The sequence below is a fragment of the Delphinus delphis genome, chromosome 19 (assembly GCF_949987515.2).
Source record: "Delphinus delphis chromosome 19, mDelDel1.2, whole genome shotgun sequence".
Taxonomy (NCBI): Eukaryota; Metazoa; Chordata; class Mammalia; order Artiodactyla; family Delphinidae; genus Delphinus; species Delphinus delphis.
Genome location: NC_082701.1, coordinates 19,514,924 through 19,536,330, shown reverse-complemented (window position 1 = coordinate 19,536,330; position 21,407 = coordinate 19,514,924). Strand labels below are relative to the sequence as shown.

The 21,407-nt window shown below is 48.2% G+C and overlaps 1 protein-coding gene across 1 annotated transcript; it reads left to right on the top strand.

Annotated features, from left to right (window-relative positions):
* Window positions 1-25: 25 nt before the first annotated feature.
* On the top strand, window positions 26-4,752 carry LOC132414980 (tubulin gamma-1 chain). The gene is made up of 11 exons (XM_059998001.1): window positions 26-165; window positions 484-596; window positions 801-968; window positions 1,830-1,898; window positions 2,186-2,265; window positions 2,690-2,816; window positions 3,040-3,126; window positions 3,240-3,389; window positions 3,805-3,957; window positions 4,041-4,202; window positions 4,371-4,752. The coding sequence occupies exons 1-11, from the start codon at window positions 117-119 to the stop codon at window positions 4,566-4,568; spliced, it is 1,356 nt and encodes a 451-aa protein (XP_059853984.1). The 5' UTR covers window positions 26-116; the 3' UTR covers window positions 4,569-4,752.
* The last annotated feature ends 16,655 nt before the right edge of the window (window positions 4,753-21,407 follow it).

The window sequence follows — 21,407 nt, the reverse complement described above, 5'->3', positions numbered from 1 at the left end:
GCGAAGAATGTTCGTGGGCGGAGCGAGTTGTTTGGCGCCTGCGTCGTCCGGCTAGCGGGCTAGCGAGCCGCGGCTGGGCTGGCGGGAGCGGCTGCAACGCAGGTGCCTGAGGAGCGATGCCGAGGGAGATCATCACCCTACAATTGGGCCAGTGCGGCAATCAGAGTGAGCGAACCTCCGGCCCCTCCACTAGCCAGGTTCCTTAGGTTCTATGGGATCTCGCTGTGGGATCCTGGACTTCATCGGCCCTTCCCAGAATCGTAGTTCTCCGAAAGGCAGGACATACCTGACCCAGTGTCCAGTTGCCCAACCCCGAGGGGCCGTCCCCTGCTCAGTCGCTGACATACAGCCCTTTCCTCTGACACGGGAGACTCCCGAAGCTTGACTTCCTATCCCTGGACCCAGGCGCTCAGTCCCCGCTCCTAGCTGGAACCTGCCCAGACCTAGATATCCTCTTTCTCCCCCGCCCGCCCCTCCCCCCAGTTGGGTTCGAGTTCTGGAAACAGCTGTGCGCCGAGCATGGTATCAGCCCCGAGGGCATCGTGGAGGAGTTCGCCACCGAAGGCACTGACCGCAAGGACGTCTTTTTCTACCAGGTGCCCCCAGCGACTTGGCCAGGGCCGGTAGTGGCCCAGGGGGCCTGAAGGGAAGGGCAGTGGCTTGGTACTGGAAACCCGCTGGGCAGAGGAGCCAGGGCGGCTGGCTTGAAGAGGGAGGGCAGGCAGGAGCCAGAGTTGGGAGGACTGGAGGAGTGGGTGGGCCCGAGCTTATTGGGCCCGATCCTGGACTCCCCTCGACAGGCAGACGATGAGCACTACATCCCCAGGGCGGTGCTGCTGGACCTGGAGCCGCGGGTGATCCATTCCATCCTCAATTCCCCCTATGCCAAGCTCTACAACCCAGAGAACATCTACCTGTCAGAGCATGGAGGAGGAGCTGGCAACAACTGGGCCAGCGGATTCTCCCAGGTTATTTGCTGTTCCCTGGCAGAACAACTCCATTCCTGTGTGGGGACAGGCCCTATGACTTCTTAGAGAGAGATGAACCAGATGGAGGATGTGTGACTGTAGAGAGAGAGACATGGCTGAGGGGAGTTCTAAGCCAACTATGTAATATTGTTAAGAAACTGTACTAGCTAGTGCTGTGTGCCAGGCCATACTAAGTGCTTTACGTATATTAACTTATTTAAACCTCCCAACAACCCTATAGGTAGGTTCTACAGGTCCACAGGCTCTGTGGGTTTCCAGAATAAAAAAAACCCTCTGAAACCAAAAGATGATTTATAACAACTCATTTAGCAGCAAAACCAAATCTCAATGGAGACAAGTTATTTTATAGTTTCTTTGCAACTTATTGTCACTACTCATAACTTCCACTGCAGAAATATTAATGTATTTGATTAGCACCCCTCAGACCCCCACTGGCATTTTACTTGGTACGTATTATACATTCTATGTTGCCTTCCTAGATCTGAAGTACTTGAATTCCAAAACGTAACTGGCCCCAAGAATTTTAGATAAGGAATTGCGGACCTGTATTAGTACCTTCATTATACAGATGAGGAAACTGAGGTATAGATGAAGTAACCTGCCCAGAGTCACCTAGCCAACTAGAACTAGAGCTAATATAGGAACCCAGGCAGTCTGGATGTAGAGGGCCTGCTTGTAACCGCTAGGCTGTACTACCTCTCAGTGCAAATAAAAAGCAGGACCACTGTGCTCCTAAAAAGGACTTTTAGGTGCTATAAGGAGAATCGAGGGTGGCTCTTCTGAGGTCAGAGTCCTTGTCCCTTAGTCTGTCCCACTCTGACACCCCCCATGTCTGTACAGGGAGAGAAGATCCATGAGGACATTTTTGACATCATTGACCGGGAGGCAGATGGCAGTGACAGTCTAGAGGTGAGTGTCTCAGGAATGCTGGTGGGAGCCAACATGGGGAAGGCTCAGCAACACCCTTTAGAAGCCACCTGTTAGGTACGAGACCTTCCCATGTGCCCTTTGCATTGGTCAGAAGCCACAGGGCCTTGCTGGAAACAAGGCAGAATCTCCTAAGCTGCATATGTGTGGCGGGGAGGGAAGTGGAGGAGAGGGCCTGGGAAGATAGGAGTCCAAGAAATTATGAGATGGGTCCAGTTTGAAATCCTGCCACTAGATATGTAGACACTGTCGGCCCCTTCCCCATACAGGGCTTCGTGCTATGTCACTCCATCGCTGGGGGAACAGGCTCTGGCCTGGGCTCCTACCTGTTAGAACGGCTCAACGACAGGTAAGTCTGTGTTTTGAGGGGCTGGGAGGATTTGGTTTCCCAGGTGACTGGGAGGCCCTCCAGATGAACCTTCCTATTTCCTGGAGCAGGAAAGGGCCCTTCTATTCCCTCCTGTACTGAGGAAAGACAAGGTACAATGACCAAGAACCCAATCACACTCCCAGTGGCTGGAAATGGAGTCTAGCATCTCAGCCTTAGATTAAAATTCAAGGAGTATGGCCGGTTTGGAATTAGAACCCTAGGTCCTAAGATGTCTCTCTACCCTTCCCCGCTTTTGGGTTACAGACTTCCAAAAGTCAAGTCTCCCTTCTCTGCTGTTCTGTGACCCCACCCAAATTTCCCCACCCTGACAGTCATTGGAAGCCCCGAGTTTACCAAGCCTCCAGTCTGTTGCCCTTGACCATCCTCTCTCAAACACCGCTAGGTACCCCAAAAAGTTGGTGCAGACATACTCGGTGTTTCCCAATCAGGACGAGATGAGCGATGTGGTGGTCCAGCCCTACAACTCACTGCTCACGCTCAAGAGGCTGACCCAGAACGCAGACTGTGTGGTGAGTCCTGGATTCTCCCTTCTCCACTCCCAACCTTCCTATTTTATCATTTTCATGCATTTTCAAATGTCCATTTGGGACCTTCCTGTGCCCCAGTCCTGTTCAAGTCCCTTTTGGATGGGTCTTTCTGGTGCCAAGGAAATTAAGCTTCAGAGCCCAGAATCAGGCAGAGCTCCTGTCCTTTCTGGCCCCATAAATCTGTCACCCTCTTCGGTCCCCCCAGGTGGTGCTGGACAACACAGCCCTAAACCGGATCGCCACAGACCGCCTGCACATCCAGAACCCATCCTTCTCTCAGATCAACCAGCTGGTGAGCCCTCACTCCTAGACTCCTTTGGACTGGAACCCCACCTCGCCGGAGTGCCGTCTGGGGAAGGGAGGCCTCGCAGGACAAGGCCCTTGACACAGCACCCCTGTCCCCAGGTGTCCACCATCATGTCGGCCAGCACCACCACCCTGCGCTACCCTGGCTACATGAACAACGACCTCATCGGCCTCATCGCCTCGCTCATTCCCACACCACGGCTGCACTTCCTCATGACCGGCTACACACCCCTCACCACGGACCAGTCGGTAAGAGCAGCCCGCAGGCCCAGCAGGCCCTGACTTGCCTTTCTCTTTTCCTGCTGCACCCGGAGCTGCCCCGTGCAGCCCCCAGAGGCCCTGCGCTCAGGGACTGGCACAGGCTGGGCGACCTCCTGGCTGGCTTGCTCTCCTCTTCCCTCTGCCTGGGGCTCCCTGCAGGGCCCGGGCTGTACGGGGTCTGCTGATGCTGCTGCACAAGGGCATGAGTTTGCTGAGCTCGGGAGGACTGAGATCCCTGATCCCACAGCAGAGGCTCAGTGTGGACCTGAATCTAAGGACACTCCCCACAGAGGCCAAAGTACCCCGCGTCTGACGGGGACGTGTGTTGCCTGCTGCTCTCCGTCCATGCGTGTCTCGACTGTGCCCTGAGTGCTGGCCTGCCCTGTGGCCACTGTCCCCTCAGGTGGCCAGCGTGAGGAAGACCACGGTCCTGGATGTCATGAGGAGGCTCCTGCAGCCCAAGAACGTGATGGTGTCCACGGGCCGGGATCGCCAGACCAACCACTGCTACATCGCCATCCTCAACATCATCCAGGGGGAGGTGGACCCCACCCAGGTAGGTGAGGCCCCTTCGTTCTACCCCCAGAGCCCACAGGGGTAGAGGAGAGGCTACCACCACCACTCCTGTGCCCACCCCAGGTGCACAAGAGCCTGCAGAGGATCCGGGAACGGAAGTTGGCCAACTTCATCCCCTGGGGCCCAGCCAGCATCCAGGTGGCCCTGTCCAGAAAGTCGCCCTACCTGCCTTCTGCCCACAGGGTCAGCGGGCTCATGATGGCCAACCACACCAGCATCTCCTCGGTGAGTCTCACAGTTGGCACATAAGTATTGTCCTGGTTGTGCCGCACCCCTGCTGCCCCTGCTTCTGGCTTTTTTACTGTGGAGATAGCCCAGCCTTGGTTCCCTGGCTCTCTGAGCCATGTTGTTCGCTGAGGTTCTTTGTGACCCCTGCTTTCTGCAAACCCCAAGCTTTTCGAGCGGACCTGTCGCCAGTACGACAAGCTGCGGAAGCGGGAGGCCTTCCTGGAGCAGTTCCGCAAGGAGGACATCTTCAAGGAGAACTTTGACGAGCTGGACACATCCAGGGAGATTGTGCAGCAGCTCATCGATGAGTATCATGCAGCCACGCGGCCCGACTACATCTCCTGGGGCACCCAGGAGCAGTGAGTCCTCAGGATGGGGACCCTCATCTGCCTTACTGGTTGGCCCAGGCCCCACCTGCCTGACCACCCCCTCAGAGCACAGATCAGGGACCTCGTACCTCTTTCTTATAAACATACAAGTACATGGCCAGGAGACACATGTACTTCTCCTCTTTTGAGACTATTTATGTTTAATAAAGCACTGGCTATAAATCAAGTCACTGGTCTCTTGGAAGCCTTGGAGAACTGGGGGAGGTGGGTGCCTATACTTTCTCCATCATTCCGACAGGGTCTTCCTCTACCTCCTACACCTTCAACTCTAAGCAAACGGCCTCCCCTAGCTTTTCCTCCTCCCGCCCAGTATTGGAGAACATGGGTGAGGTTGACCCACCTGAGACGTTCCTTTCCAGGACAAAAAGGTCCACAAATACTGCCTTGCTCTCTATCTGACACTCCACGTCCCAGTTCCCTCCCACCCCTCCCTGTATGGTGACCATTCCATCAGGTTCACATTCCCACATCAGAGTGTTCTGTTGGTCGTCACAGCAGCAGGCCTGTGGCCACCACCCTCACCACCAAACTCTGGACAAGCAATAGCGTCAGCCCAAGTGCCTTTAATCTTTCTGCAGGCAGAGCAGTGACAGAAAGCCAGTCCGGGAGAGCCCTGGTCAGGCAGCTGGAGTCTAGGACAATCAAATCAGGAGACCAAATCCAAAGTCTAGACTGTAAGCAGGGCCAGAATGGGCCCATATCTGGGGCACCATAATTGTGTATTCAGGTGGTCTCCAGTTATTTCAAAGGCCAGAGCCTTCCACTTCTGGTGCAAGATTGCAGGGAAGTAGTCAATACATAGTGGCCTAAATCTTCAGGATCAAAAGGGCAAAGGATTGGGGCTGGCCGGGCTCAGCAAGCAGATGAAGCAGCCCAAGAAAGTTCCTGCAACTCTAGGGAGGCTGAAGAGTACACAGGAGCTTTGGGTGAACTAAGACCTTTTTCCTTCTTGCTGCCTGTTAGCCTGGGGACACACTTTTCCTTCCACGAACCAATTTATCTTTTATAAAGCTCTGGACGTGAACAAAGTGAGCAACATACAGGCCAGACCTTCATGAACAAAGGGGACACAGGACTGATGGGCAGAGAATGCACGGTCACAAGCCAGGTCCTGGGCTGCCTGAGGGGTGGCAGGGAGGCCACAAGCCTGTCACCACCACCGTCATAGCACGAGCCTGTCACTTTTGGTTGCCAGGGTCTGTAGGTGACTGACTAGGGAGAGCCAGCCTGGCTGGTGTCAGCCAGCTTCCTCCCTTCATCCAGTAGGGAGGAAGATGACTTCAGGGAAAACCTATGGGCACCGGGTCCCTTCTCAGCTCTACCTCTGACCCCTGCACCACTGGGTACCTTGCCTGGCTCCTGTTCTGACCCTGATGACCAGCCTTTTATCACTTGGGGCATCTGCACGAGTGGCTGGTGCGAGTAGGGGATCATGAGCTGGCAGATGGGGTAAGGCTGCTATATGTGAATAGCAGCTGGTCCCCCTCCAGGCCACAAGCCATCCCAGGGCCCTCATCTGCAAGACCTAGTTAAAGAGTGTGGAGCCCAGGGGGAGGGAACACCTAGGTAGTCCGGAGTAAAGTTGTGTGTGGATATTACTACAGTCACCAACCCAGAGGGGTGAATACCATCCCTGAGAGGGAGAACTGGACGTAACAAAGATGCCTCCTTTTTCGGACCGCTGAGTGTCTAAGCGCAGACAAACACCTCAATGCCAGCTTCAGAGCCAGGCCCCTCCCCCAAGGCTATTTCCAGATCACCCATCACCCCACACCAGCACAGCCCCTCCCTGTTCTTGGGCAGCAGCACACCCCAAAGTATGTCAACCAGAGGGCAGAGAGGAGGCCAGGTGGAAAGGGAGGGAGGCCTCTGGGAATCAGGGCAGCAGGTGGTGCTGGTGGTGAAAAATCCCTGCAGTCTGAGAGCCTGCCAGCCACAGAAGTAACAGTGAGACGAGGGCTGCCGCAGAAGAGCTGGAGAGAGCAGAATGCTCAAGCCGGAACAGGAACCTCTCTTGACTAAACAAATCAGAGAAAATGAGCCATTTAAAGGTAATGTTCCTAGAACACTCCAGTGTGATGTGACCCCAGGGACCCTGAAACACGCATGAGACAGAGATCTAGCAGCAGGAAGCACTTTAAAAATAGAGTGGTATAAACCAATCTGAAACCTCAGGATTGTAATTTTGGAAAGTGTGTGGAGATGAAGGCAAGAGGTAATGAGCACAAGGGTAGGGAGGCTCAGGGTGAGCACAGCCACTGCACCGAGCTGGTGAATCGTCTAGCAAGCCTTATCCCTGGTCTCCACTGGACACAAGTATTCTAGAAATCCCTGGAAATGGGCACTCTGCAGTAGATAGTCAGAGTGCCCAGACTGTATCTTAAAATCCAACATACAGGGCTTCCCTGGTGGCGCAGTGGTTGGGAGTCTGCCTGCCAATGCAGGGGACACGGCTTCGTGCCCCGGTCCGGGAGGATCCCGCGTGCCGCGGAGCGGCTGGGCCCGTGGGCCGTGGCCGCTGGGCCTGTGCGTCCGGAGCCTGTGCTCCACAGCAGGAGAGGCCGCGGCAGTGGGACGCCCATGTACCGCAAAAAAATTTAAAATCCAACATACAGCCCCCCCTCCAGTAATGCCCACCCCTCTACCACTTGCTCACTTTCCAGTCCCACTTGAGGATCTGAAGCAGGTAAGGGGCTGCCCTAGAAAAGTCACAGAACATTTAACTCGACATTCTGATTTACTAATCCATCATGTGTAAGTTTAAATTAAATTCCCTAGGGCCTGATCACTCAGTGTGAATTGGTGAAACTGAGCTCCTTGCAAAGCTGCAGGCCCCATCAGTCAGGGTCTAACGCCCCCATGAGACCCAGTTGGAAACACCATCTGCATATCTGTGGCATTGCTATAGTGGTAACCTTGGCCATGGAATCCAGAGGTAGGCAGTTCTTCTACATAACCCTCAACCCTCAAATCCAGTGGTACTGAATTATCACCTGGGTGACCAACTCATCCTGGTTTTAGTACTGAATGTCTTGAGTCCCAAGAACCCCCTCAGATTTGGTTTTAAAACTAAAATTCCCATATTCCCTCATTCCTGGGAAAACCAGGACAGTTGGTCACCCTAAATTAAAGAACACCATAGAGAATGACTGGAAAATCTCAAAGCAGTACAAGTGAGTGATCAGGGCTGAATCAAGGCCAAGTAGACAACAGTTCATGTGTTCACTAATTAAGCAAGCATTTATTAAAAATAGAGACCAAGGGCTTCCCTGGTGGCGCAGTGGTTGAGAGTCCGCCTGCCGATGCAGGGGACACGGGTTCGTGCCCCGGTCTGGGAAGATCCCACATGCCGCGGAGCAGCTGGGCCCGTGAGCCATGGCCGCTGAGCCTGCGTGTCCGGAGCCTGTGCTCCACAACGGGAGAGCCCACAACAGTGAGAGGCCCGTGAACCCAAAAAAAAATAGAGACCAAGTTGCCCATTAAGCTTCACAATGGACCCTACCTAAGGAGGTTTCCAATTTTATTGGGAGTGGGTAATATATAATGTAATTTATATTATGTATTTATAAAATATTAATAATATTTTTGCATGTGATCATATATTGTTTTAATTAAATGTCTCAAACTATGTTGTCCAATTTTAAGTGCTATATGTAAAATATAATACAAAATAATTTTGGAATCATTATTGAGCATTTAATATACACTAAGCACTGTTCTAAGCACTTTACATATATGAGCTCATTTAATTTTGACAACAACCATATAGATAGGTACTGTTTTAGCGCAATTTTTACAAACAAGGAAACCGAAGGTCAGAGGAAAGTGAAGCTCAGGGTCACATGGCTAGTAAGTAGTCTTTCCCCACCTGGAAAGAAAAGACTTAGGAGGAGATGTGGTGACTGCCAAATATATGATGGGCTGTCAGCTGCAGGAGGGAGGAGACTCATTCTGTAACACTCCAGGGAGCAGAATGAGGACCAGTGGAGGGAACTATGGGGGGGGCAGGGTCCAGCTCTGCAGCAGGAAGAACTTCCCCATGATCAATACTGTCTACCAGGTGCAATGAGTGGCCACATGGACCGTGAGTCCCCCTCCACTGAACTCGGTCAAGCAGATTCTGCATGACGACTTGCCTGGAATGGATGGATCCCAGGAAACGGATGAGGTGACCTTTTTTTTTCACAGCATGCCGGATCTTTGTTCCCCGACCAAGGATCGAACCCGTGCTCCCTGAAGTGGAAGAGCAGAGTCCTAACCGCTGGACCACCAGGGAATTCCCAGATGAGGTGACCTTCAATGTGCCTTCCAGCCTTAAGGACTGTTAGGAATTTCTTGAAAACCACTTTCTTTTATAGTAAAGCTTATTCATTTTCAAAACGAATATATTAAGGGCTTACTGCGTGCCTGAACTTTTCTGGGAATTGGGGATACCTAAATGAATAAACTAAGGTGCTGAATCTCAAAAAATTCATAGCCCAAGACATCTATGCAGAAAGTGACAGTCAAGGTGGTAAGCAAACATCAGAAGGATCACAACAGTGTGTGCTCAATCGATATTTGTTGAGGATTTCCCTGGTGGCGCAGTGGTTAAGAATCCTCCTGCCAATGCAGAGGACACGGGTTCGAGCCCTGGTCCAGGAAGATCTCACATGCCGTGGAGCAACTAAGCCCATGCGCCACAACTACTGAGACTGTGCTCTAGAGCCCACGAGCCACAGCTACTGAAGCCCGTGTGCCGCAACTACTGAAGCCCGCGTGCCTAGAGCCCGTGCTCCACAACAAGAGAAGCCACTGCAATGAGAAGCCCACGCACCACAACGAAGAGTAGCCTCTGCTCACTGCAACTAGAGGAAGCCCGCGCGCAGCAATGAAGACCCAATGCAGCCATAAATAAATAAATTTTTAAAATAAGAGCTAAAAATATATATATATATAATTTGTTGAATACTTGCAAGAACGAAAGGCTGTGAGAGGCCAGTGCGGGAGTCACAGAGAACAATCATTTGACAGGGTCTTGAATTCTGAGGGAAAGCTTTCCAAGTGGAGACGTATGAGAGAGTAGGAGGGCTGGCATGTGCAAAGGCCCAGGCTGGGCAGGGGAGCGCGAGTTGCAGCTCACCTCTCTTCTGAAGCTCAACCCCTCCCTTCCCATCAGTGGCTGCGAAGGGAAGCTCACACCAGGCAAATGAGGCCACCAGCGCTCACCTGGGGCTGAGGGGAGACCAAAGGCAGAGAAAAGGGGTGTGGCCCAACCCAGGTATGATAGTAGGCTTCACAGAGAGAAACCAGCAGGGCCTTGTATGCCGGGGAGCAGTTAATGCACTGACACCCAGAGGGAAGAGCATGGTAGGCACAGGGAAGAGCACCTGAGAGAGGAGGGAGCCCCCAAAACAGGACAGGGTTCTGGAAGCTGCAGAGGCTCAGAGGTGCATGTGGGGGAGCAACAGGAGACCAGGTCAGGGAGATATTCCAAGACCAGACAGGTCATGTAGAGCCTTTTATGCCATGTAGAGTTTGGACTTTATTCTCGGAGCAAAGGGGAACCCCTGAAGGCCACCTGGGAAGCTCCAGTCACCAGCCTGCCCTTTCTGGACTTTCCCCCCCAAATGACCCCCACGCCCCTTCCTGCTTTCTTTCTTATTTTTTTTTTACTCTTCCATTATGGTTTATTACAGGATATTGAATATAGTCCCCTGCCTTATACAGTAGGACCTTCTTGTTTATCTATTTTATATATAGTAGCTTATATCTGCTAATCCTGAACTCCTAATTTATTCCTCCCCCACCCCCTGTCCTCTTGGGTAACCATAAGTTTGTTTTCTATGTCTGTGAGTCTGTTTCTGTTTCGTAAGTTCATTTGTGTCATATTTTTAGATTCCACATATAAGTGATATCATATGGTGTTTGTCTTTTTCTGACTTACTTCACTTAGCATGATAATCTCTAGGTCCATCCATGTTGCTGCAAGTCACATTATTTCATTCTTTTTTATGGCTGAGTAGTATTCCATTGCGTATATATACCGTATCTTCTTTATTCATTCATCTATCGATGGACAGTTAGGTTGCTTCCACGTCTTGGCTATTGTAAATAGTGCTGCTATGAACACTGGGGTGCGTGTATTTTTTCGAATTAGAGTTTTCCCCAGTTATATGCCCAGGAGTGGGATTGCTGGGTCACATGGCAACTCTATTTTTAGTTTTTTAAGGAACCTCCATACTGTTTTCCATAGTGGCTGCACCAATTTACATTCCCACCAACAGTGTAGGAGGGTTCCTTTTTCTCCACACCCTCCCTAGCATTTGTCATTTGCAGACTTTTTTTTAAAGTTTATTTATTTATTTATTTATTTGTTTATTTGGCTGCATTGGGTCTTAGTTGCTGCACGTGGGCTTTCTGTAGTTGCGGCGAGCAGGGGTTACTCCTCATTGCAGTGAGCGGGCTTCTCATTGTGGTGGCCTCTCTTGTTGTGGAGCATGGGCTCTAGGCACGCGGGCTTCCGTAGTTGTGGCACGCAAGCTCAGTAGTTGTGGCTCGAGGCCTCTAGAGCACAGGCTCAGTAGTTGTGGCACACGGGCTTCGTTGCTCCGCGGCATGTGGGATCTTCCCAGACCAGGGCTCAAACCCATGTCCCCTGCATTGGTAGGCGGATTCTTAACCACTGCACCACCAGGGAAGTCCCATTGTAGACTTTTGAATGATGGCCATTCTGACCAGTGTGAGGTGGTACTTCACTGTAGTTTTGATTTACATTTCTCTAATAATTAGAGATGTTGAGCATCTTTTCATGTGCCTGTTGGCTATCTGGATGTCTTTGGAGAAATGTCTATTTAGGTCTTCTGCCCACTTTTTGATTGGGTTGTTTGTTTTTTTTGTTATTGAGCTATATGAGCTGTTTGTATAGTTTGGAAATTAAGCCCTTGTCGGTCACAACATTTGCAAATATTTTCTCCCAGTTCTGTAGGTTGTCTTTTGGTTTTGTTTATGGCTTCCTTTGCTGTGCAAAGTTTGAGTAGGTCCCATTTGTTTATTTTTGCTTTTATTTCTATTGCTTTGCTCATCCCCTGCTTTCTCTTCCCTCCTGTTCCCTGACTTTTTCTGCAACCAATATTTGGCAAATCTGATGTCAAAACTCTTGTCTATGCCCTGCCACTCCTTTCTGAAGGTGGATTCTTAGATGCTGTTGCCAGCACGCTGACGGCCTGCTCTTTATCATTTTTTTCTGAGGAGCCATGGCCTGCCCTGCCCTAAGCTGCCCCAGACCAGTTCTGCTCAGCAGCCTGCCCTGCTTCCTTCCCTCCCCCAAAGCCCTCAAATCATTCCTGACAGGCTCAGCCAGGCCTCCTCCCCCAGCTCAACCACAACATTCCCCTTTCTGTCTGCAGTCCACCAGATGCATAATTTCACAATATTTTGTTAGTGTTATAATTATATTTTTGTCATGTAATTTCCTTTTCTAAACTCTCAAACACAACGCCATGTAGTCCATAAAATGCTTTGGCATTCTTGCAATAATTAAGTTCCAACAAATAAAGTTGGTTTTGAAATGTACCCCCCCTTCCTTAGCAGTTAACTCTATAATTAAGACAGTTTCTTCAGTTCATTTTTTAAAGTAATCAAGACGTGGATATGAAACATGGACATTCTCTTTTTTCGTTAAAAATGAAAATATAAAGGGAAAGGCAGGGTACAAAACTCTAGCTACAAACTGATTTTTTTTTTTTTTTAGTTTGAAATGATAGATTCACAGGAAAGTGCATAGAAACATACAGGGAGGTCTTTGACACCCTTCAGCCAGCCTTCCCTGATGTTAACATCTTGCATAACTATAGTACAATAGCAAAACTAGGAAACTGACGTTGGCACAATCCACAGAGCATAAGCAGACTTCACCTGTCACATATAGTTCGCTCATGTGTGTGTGCAGCCCTATGCAATTTTATCACATGTGTACTTTCATGTAACCACCACAATAAACATGATACTTCATTGTGACAACATCCCACGACTCTTTCATGCCACCCTTTTATATCCACACTCACCCTGCCCTCAGCCTGATTTAAATATGAAAAAATATTAAATGGAGCACAGAAAAATTGCTGAGAGAAAATACAGCAAAACGATTGTCAATAGATGTCTGGATTGTGGATAATGCTTGATTTATTTTTTATTTTACTTTTTATTTTTACAATTTCCAGTCTTTTCCATTTTTCTTCAGTGATAATCCATTACTTTTATGAGGATAATATCTTGAAGAAATTTATAACATATACCATAGTATTTATAATAGCGTGATCCAACAATTTTCAAATTGGAAAAAATTCTGGTAGATTTTAACTTGTTTTGAAGTTTACTTTACCAACAGATCAAAATAAGCCCTTCCTTTCCAGGTGTAAAATTTTTTCCATCTCCCACAGAGCGATTTACAAAGTAAAACATCTAAGCGTTGTTCATAATTCTATCTTAGCCCGCCTTTATAAGGTTAAACTTGAGCACAGTAAAAGGACATTGTTTCAGTTATTTATTGATTGCATAAAAATTCATCGCAAAACGTAGAGGCAAAAAATATTGATTTATTGTTTCTCTTGATTCTGTTAGTTGATTGCAAAGTTCTTTTTCTGGATCACTTGGGCTACTACAGATGGTTGGAACAGCTGGAAATTTATTCCAAGTTGGCCTCATTCACAAGTCTGACAGTTGGTGCTGGGCAGGGAGTCTCAGTTCTTCTTGTGACCTCCCAACCTCCAGCAGACTAGACACTGGTACAGGACAGGGTTCCAAGAGGGCAAGCCCCAGTGCACAAGCGCTTACCCTCCCGTGCTTGTGTGATTCATGAGTCTCTTGGTCAAGTCCAAAGTTGATTAGGGAGGGAGCTACACAAAGGCAGGAATACTGAGAGTCAGGGTCATTAGGGGCCACCAAATGCAACAATCTACCACAGATATGAAGGCTTGCCCCTTTATAAGAATGTAAATATGGGCAAAATAAAATATTGCTTTGGGTCCAGGGGTAAGGTTGAAGAAGGCAATTATAAGGCAATTTCTAATCGTCATGATTAGATCAAGATAATGATTCAATCAAGAATCATGATTCAATCAAGATAATAGAAAAGGCCAATTTCCCCATGGCTAACTTAAGAACTAGTGCCTTATTAAGTGAGTTGAATAATACAGTTACATAATCAACTAGATGTTACATTCCTATATCTATTTCCATAGTAGAAAGTAATATAGATAAGAAATTCTCTTTTCTTAATATTCACCAAACATAATTTAGCTTTTTTTTTTTTTTGGCCACACCGAGGCACGTGGGATCTTAGTTCCCAAACCAGGGATCGGTCACCCGAGCCCATGCAGTAGAAGCGTGGAGTCTTAACCACTGGACCGCCAGGGAAGTCCCCATAATTTAGCTCTTTATTTTAAAAAAGATTTGTTGGAATTCCCTGGCAGTCCAGTGGTTAGGACTCTGTGCTCTCACTGCCGAGGACCCGGGTTCAATCCCTGGTAGCGGATCGAAAATCCTACAAGGCTTGCAGAGTGGCCAAAAAAATAAAAATAAATTTAAAAAAAAGATTTATTGTTTAAAAACAAGTATTTGTGAAAATTATAATTCCTAAGAGTTATACATTAAATCAAACTTTGCCTCAGAACTAATTTCTACAAATACAGGAAATATAAAAATGGATATGTTGGGACTTCCCTGGTGGTGCAGTGGTTAAGAATCCGCCTGCCAGTTCAGGGGACACGGGTTCGAGCCCTGGTCCGGGAAGATCCCACATGCCGCGGAGCAACTAAGCCCGTGCACCACAACTACGGAGCCTGCGCGTCTGGAGCCCACGTGCCACAACTACTGAAGCTCACGTGCCTAAAGCCCGTGCTCTGCAACAAGAGAAGCCACCCAATGAGAAGCCCACGAACCGCAACGAAGAGTAACCCCTGCTCGCCGCAACTAGAGAAAGCCCACGCACAGCAACGAAGACCCAATGCTGCCATAAATAAGTTAAAAAATTTTTTAAATCCTTTAAAAAACAAAAAGTCTGACCTGTTTAGATGCATGAATTCCTAGACCAACACAAATTTGAAAGGAGAAAGGAGAGAGCTACTAGGGACTGTCAAGTAAAAAGCAGTCAGGACCAGCACAATCATCCTGATAAGGAGAGAAGAAACAGAAACATTACCAAAAGCCATAAGGAAGGGCCAGTTGGCTTAGGGGAGAACCTAAGAGTCTTTGGGCAGCATGGCCAAACTCAAAGCCTAGCATTCATGCAGTGCCTCGAGTCAACGAGAAAAGATTGAATTTCATTCAGTATATTCCATTTAAGAAAAAAGAGAAGAGTACATTTTACATATACTCCCATCAGAAATATATATATATATATATATATATATATATATATATAAATGTTTTAAGTTCTGAGACCTAAAGAGATAAGCCTGGTTATCTGGAATATCCACTTATCTACATGGAAAATCTTTTTTTTTTTCCCCTGTTAAACAGTGAGGGGCTACTGATTTTCCACTGAAAGGGGTAGTATCTTTTCTCTGGGATACCAGCCCCCTGTTCACTGCTCTCCTGGCAATTACTCCACTACATTTCAATTAATGATTCACTTCTCTGTCTCCCCCGCTGGCCTATGCATTTCTTGTGGGCTGGGAGAGGGTCTTTTATCTCTGTAGCCCTGATATCTACCGCAGGCCTAGCACATTGTAACCATTCAACAAACATCTGTTAAATAAGTGAAAGAACAGTGTCAAGGCCATAGCTTCTACTGTCTTTCCTTTAACAAGGAGACAATAAAAGACTTGCCACACAATCACATAATAGTGTACCCCAGGATAAATTTGTGTGTTCACTACATTGGCCTTCAGATCAAGAACATTGTGACTTTAATCCCAGACCATTTTCAAAAAGGAGGGAAGGGCTTCCCTGGTGGTGCAGTGGTTGAGGGTCCGCCTGCTGATGCAGGGGACACGGGTTCGTGCCCTGGTCCGGGAGGATCCCACATGCCGCGGAGTGGCTGGGCTCAGTGAGCCATGGCCGCTGAGCCTGTGCATCCGGAGCCTGTGCTCCGCAATGAGAGAGGCCACAACAGTGAGAGGCCCGCCTACCGCAAAAAAAAAAAAAAAAAAAAAAAGGAGGGAAAAGGGGGCAAGAGATGTCATTTCTGCAACTTACAGAGACAAATTTTTTTCAATTCCTTTTATGCATGACGTAAGGAAAGCAATCCCCAGATTCTTACACTGAATAGCTTTATGGTATCAGGAACCAAGTGGCTTGTTGTAGCTGAATTTCTGATATTTGATCCTTTGGAAATCTTCCCAATGGATACATTATACAATGTGCCATTAGCGCCTGAATGGAAACAAACTAGTGACTAGGAGTATTTTACTTCCTACAAGATCAAATCATAGTCATGAATCACGAACTAGATCTGTAGACGGCTGCACCAAAACAGAAAATCAGTGGAAGGTATGGCAGTTCCAAGGCCCTCCCTGCAAAGTCAGTTGGGAAAGAGGGCGTCAGAACTGGCACAGCGGGAAGGTCACCCACAGGGTAAGACAAAGTTGCCAACTGGATGTGCTCCTTTGAAACAAATTTGCAGCGGCCTGCCTTTCTCAAGGAGCAGGGCCGCAGCCAGGAGATGACAGAAAGGAGGAGGTGAGGAATGAGAGCGAGCCTCATCGACACCCAGCTACAGCGGGTTGGGCCAATGAGAAAGACACTGGGCCAGAGAGCCCCAGACCTTGCCCAGAGACTCGAAAGTGATTCAAGGAAAATGAACATTTTCCTTTCCCCAACCTACCGTCCTCCCTGAGAGGCCTGACTCCCACCATTCTTCCTTAGGATTCCAGAACCTAGAGAGAACCGCTCCCCAAAACTTTTCTCTTGCCCACCTAGATTCCAGTTCTGGAAATGGTACTATTCTGAGTATCCTGTCAGCGGGGAGGACCCCAAGGGCAGAAAGGAATCACACAGGGCACTGGCCACAGAGTTGGTGTGAAAGAAACACCAAGTCACCTGAGGTTCATGAAAAGGATCAAGTAGTGATGAGCATACTAGGGTTCATGTCAAGGAGCTAATGAAGGCCAGACTACTACCTCTGCTTCTAGGACATAACTATAGACGATAAAGCTTAAGAGGGTCCCCCACCCAAAGCCCTGGGACAACCTTAACTGAAGTCTAGTGTGGCCCCTGGAAATCCTTGTGACCTCACTCTCTCGTGGATTGTAAATGGACTCCTGAGAGCACTGGGATACTCTGCTCTGGGGTCCAGTTGTGTTCAGGGATCTCCCCGTAGTGACTCTTCTCTTCCAACCAGCTATGTTCCCTTGGCCTCACGCTATTTATTTCTCTGTATACACTGCAGTTGTCCCTTGCTCATTCAGTAAGTTTCTGACCACTGCCTCTAACCCACATGTGAGTGCATGCCTTCAGGTAAGTTTTGTTATCAGGAGATGCAGCAGCTGTTAATCCGTAGGCCCTGAGCCACTAAACTGATTCTCCTACCCTGCCATACTCCATGCACTTATATCCTTGCCATGTGAACAGCAAGGCCCCCTATAAATGCAAGCGTTCCTTCTGTTTCCCCTACACCAAGACTTCTTAACCTTTGCTGGTGCATGGATCACTTTGAGAATCTGTTACGAACCTTTCCCCAGAAGAATGTAAACATATGAATTTGAAAATAATGTTAAGGGGTTCTTGATTCCTAAAGCCCATCTTTTGGACTCCAACCCAATGCTAACAATTCCTGATGGCAAGAAATGATGACCCTTCTAAAAAGACAGGCAGTCAGAAGAGTGAGAGCTCTGGGGAATTCCCTGGCAGTCCAGTGGTTAGGACTCAGGGCTCTCACTGCTGGGCCTGGGTTCAATTCCTGGTCAGGGAACTAAGATCCCACAAGCCACGCAGCGCGGCCAAAGAAAAATAAAAAAGAGCAACAGCTTAACCTACTTGCTCTCCATATGCATAAAAGCCTGCAGAAGATTTGGGGACAAAAGTTTGTCAGTTTCATCCTTGAGGTCCAGCCAGGGGCTGTGCTCAGCTGTCCACCGAGCTCAGGCAGCAGGCTAGGCTCATAACGACCAACCAAGGCAGCATCTCCTCATTGAGGCTGGCAGACACAGGCCCCTGCCCTTGCCCACACCAACACACTCCCACCTATGGGGCTAGCCCAGGCCTTACACACCTTTCCCCTATGGCCATCCAGGCAAGCCAGGTGACTCTGGTGCTACCTTGTCACCTTGAAATAGTGGATGAAAAGGACTTCCTCCAGGTCTGCCAGGCCACACCTTTTCTATATTTCCTTCTTCTACCTTCATCTCTCTCTCTCTCTCTCTCTCTCTCTCTCTCTCACACACACACACACACACACAGACACACACACACACACATTCCAGCTGTCACTCAGGAGAACAGCCAGTGTCAGCATCTTGAGGCCCCCCCTGGAGCACTTCTCCCAGATCACATCTTCAGGGAGGACTCTGCTGAGCTCAGTCATGACTGTCACCCAGCCACTGTCCAGATTCCATTTCCTGGGTCACTGTGACCTCCTCAAAGGCCACAGCCATCACGGAGCTGGTATTCTCATGCTGACATCCTACTCCAACCCTCTCTGCCTCAAAACAAAACAAAACAGCCTTGATCTTGGCACAAAACTAAGTGGTCATCACACACACAGAGGGTTGCCACCAACCTTCCCCAACCAATGCCCAAAATGGTCACATATCTTTTTTTAAAAAAAAAATAGTCAATAGGGCTTCCCTGGTGGCGCAGTGGTTGAGAGTCCGCCTGTCGATGCAGGGCACACGGGTTCGTGCCCCGGTCCGGGAAGATCCCACATGCCGCGGAGCGGCTGGGCCCATGAGCCATGGCCGCCGAGCCTGTACGTCCGGAGCCTGTGCTCTGCAACGGGAGAGGCCACAACAGCGAGAGGTCCGTGTACCACAAAAAAAAAAAAAAAAAAAAAAGTCAATAATGTATTGCATGGCATTCATAACATTTTTTTGGTTATAAATTTATTTATTTATTTATTTTTGGCTGCGTTGGGTCTTCATTGCTGCACACAGGCTTTCTCTAGTTCCGGCGAGCAGAGGTTACTCTTCGTTGCTGTGCACGAGCTTCTCATTGTGGTGGCTTCTCTTGTTGTGAAGCATGGGCTCTAGGTGCATGGGCTTCAGTAGCTGTGGCACACGGGCTCAGTAGTTGTGACTCACGGGCTGTAGAGCGCAGGCTCAGTAGTTGTGGCACACGGGCTTAGGTGCTCTGCAGAATGTGGCATCTTCCCAGACCAGGGCTTGAACCCGTGTCCTCTCCATTGGCAGGCAGATTCTTAACCACTGTGCCACCAGGGAAGTCCCTGATTACATATTTCTAACAAAGACTGACCATGAACATAATCTAGAGTCCGTGGACCCCAGGGATAGGGAGAGATTTCCCTGCCCTTCCATAGACTAGGGACTTCTCCCACTCTAGCCTTTCCCAATCGTGGGAAAGCTTCCTCCTCCCCACATATACCATCTTTCCTACCGGTAGAGCATTTCATCCTTGAGGTCCAGCCAGGAGAAACAAAACTGTAAGGTACTAAAAAAAACCTCTCAGGATGGACCTCAGAGTCAATTCTTGATGCCGTGGACCGTCACATGAATTAGAAATCCATGTGAATAACATGTCACCAGAGTTTTATTCCAAGATTCAGTCCAATTCTGGCCTCTCCCGACATGCTGTCAAGCAGTGCAATGTACTTAAAATGTTATCATAACCTATGTCTCAGAACGTTGTCAATAACTAGATTTGTGATCTTGGGCAGGGCACCTGTCCCTGGGCCTCTGTTTCACCATTCATTCACTCAACAAACATTTATTGAGAATCTAGTAAGCTCCAGGCACTGTGCTAAGTGCTAATGACAACAAAGATGAGCAAGATATAGACTGGCTGAAGGATTTCCCACTCTATTGTTTACGTATTAATGTAAATAACACATCACATGGCTGCATGAGTTATTTACATTAACACATAATTAGGGCAATAACACACTAGGGTAATAATGGAGGCCAGACAAGGTACTAGGGGAAAACTGGGAGGGGAGAACCTGTGTCTGACTGGGGCAGAGGGGTCTGTAAAAATAAGGGGGTTGGACTTCCAGATGAAAGAGTCTGTTACTCTAAGATCATGATGCATTCCAAAAGGGCCCAGCAGCCGTTTGGATATTTCAGTTCAGGGAAATGTGTGCTAACCACCCTCCACTAGTGCAGATAAGGCGTTTACCATTGGCAGTTTACCATTTGGCACCAACACCTCTTTCAAATTGAAGAGAAGCCAGATTCTCATTATCAGACCTTTGCAATATCCAATTCCAATGATTACCTACGAGTGTAAATGACACTTGGTGAAATCAAGTCTCTTCCAACTCAAAGGTCAGAAAACACATTATGTATACTTGTACCATATATATACTCAACCAGTTGATGAAACAAACACATCATTTAGGAGGGGGAAAATAACCAAACCCATACACACATAAAGTGAATCTATCATAAGGTTTTCTTTCAAACAAAAACCAGAAATAAAACCTATTGATCTGTGATTGCTGGGAACCCATTCACCCTGAGATGCTACTGAACTAAAGTCTGCTAAATGTGGCTTACAATTAACTCACAAGCACTAGTTAATACAATTTAAATCCTCAAATACTGAGAGGAACAGAGTTGTGAATGCCTAAAAGGTCAATATCAATCCTTCCAAGCTATTTTCTTTTTCTGCTTACCTGTTTTTTCTATATTTACTACAATAAATATTTTTTCAAATTAATTAATTAATTAATTAATTTCTGGCTGTGTTGGGTCTTTGTTGCTGTGCGTGTGCTTTCTCTAGTTGCGGCAGGTGGGGGCTACTCTTCATTGTGGCCCACGGGCTTCTCATTGCGGTGGCTTCTCTTGTTGCAGAGCACGGGCTCTAGGGCATGCGGGTTTCAGTAATTGTGGTGCATGGGCTTCAGTAGTTGTGGCGCACGGGCTTAGTTGCTCTGTGGCATGTGGGATCTTCCCAGACCAGGGCTCAGACCCGCGTGTCCTGCATTGGCAGGCGGATTCTTAACCACTGAACCACCAGGGAAGCCCAATAAATGTTTTGATGTTGTAATATTTAAACCTGGTAAGGTCATTATCTTACATAGAATAAAGTGTGTCCTCTCCCATTAAAATATTTATTAGTTTTTCCTGTCTTCCCAAGGTAGTGTGTGGAATCTGATACTGCCACATGCAAAATGACTGGTAAGTCAGTTATATCTACAATTCAGTGCTTAGATTTTGTTCTATCTTGAAGTAGGAATACAGGTAAAATACAAGGCTTCCCCATCCCATTTTCAATTCTTCATCAGTTTTATATATATATATTTTTTTTTTCTTTTTTTTTTTGCGGTACGCGGGCCTCTCACTGTTGTGGCCTCTCCCGTTGCGGAGCACAGGCTCCAGACGCGCAGGCTCAGCGGCCATGGCTCACGGGCCCAGCCGCTCCGCGGCATGTGGGATCTTCCCGGACCGGGACACGAACCCGTGTCCCCTGCATTGGCAGGCAGACTCTCAACCACTGCGCCACCGGGGAAGCCCTATATATATTTTTTTGATAAAAGTATATCTATGTATATTTGATATATATTTATCAAAAATATATATTTATCAAAAATTTTACGTGTTAAGAAGCCACCTTGATGGTTGCACACCAATGTGAATGTACTTACTGAATATTACACGTTAAAATTACACTGAGGGCTTCCCTGGTGGTGCAGTGGTTAAGAATCCGCCTGCCAGTG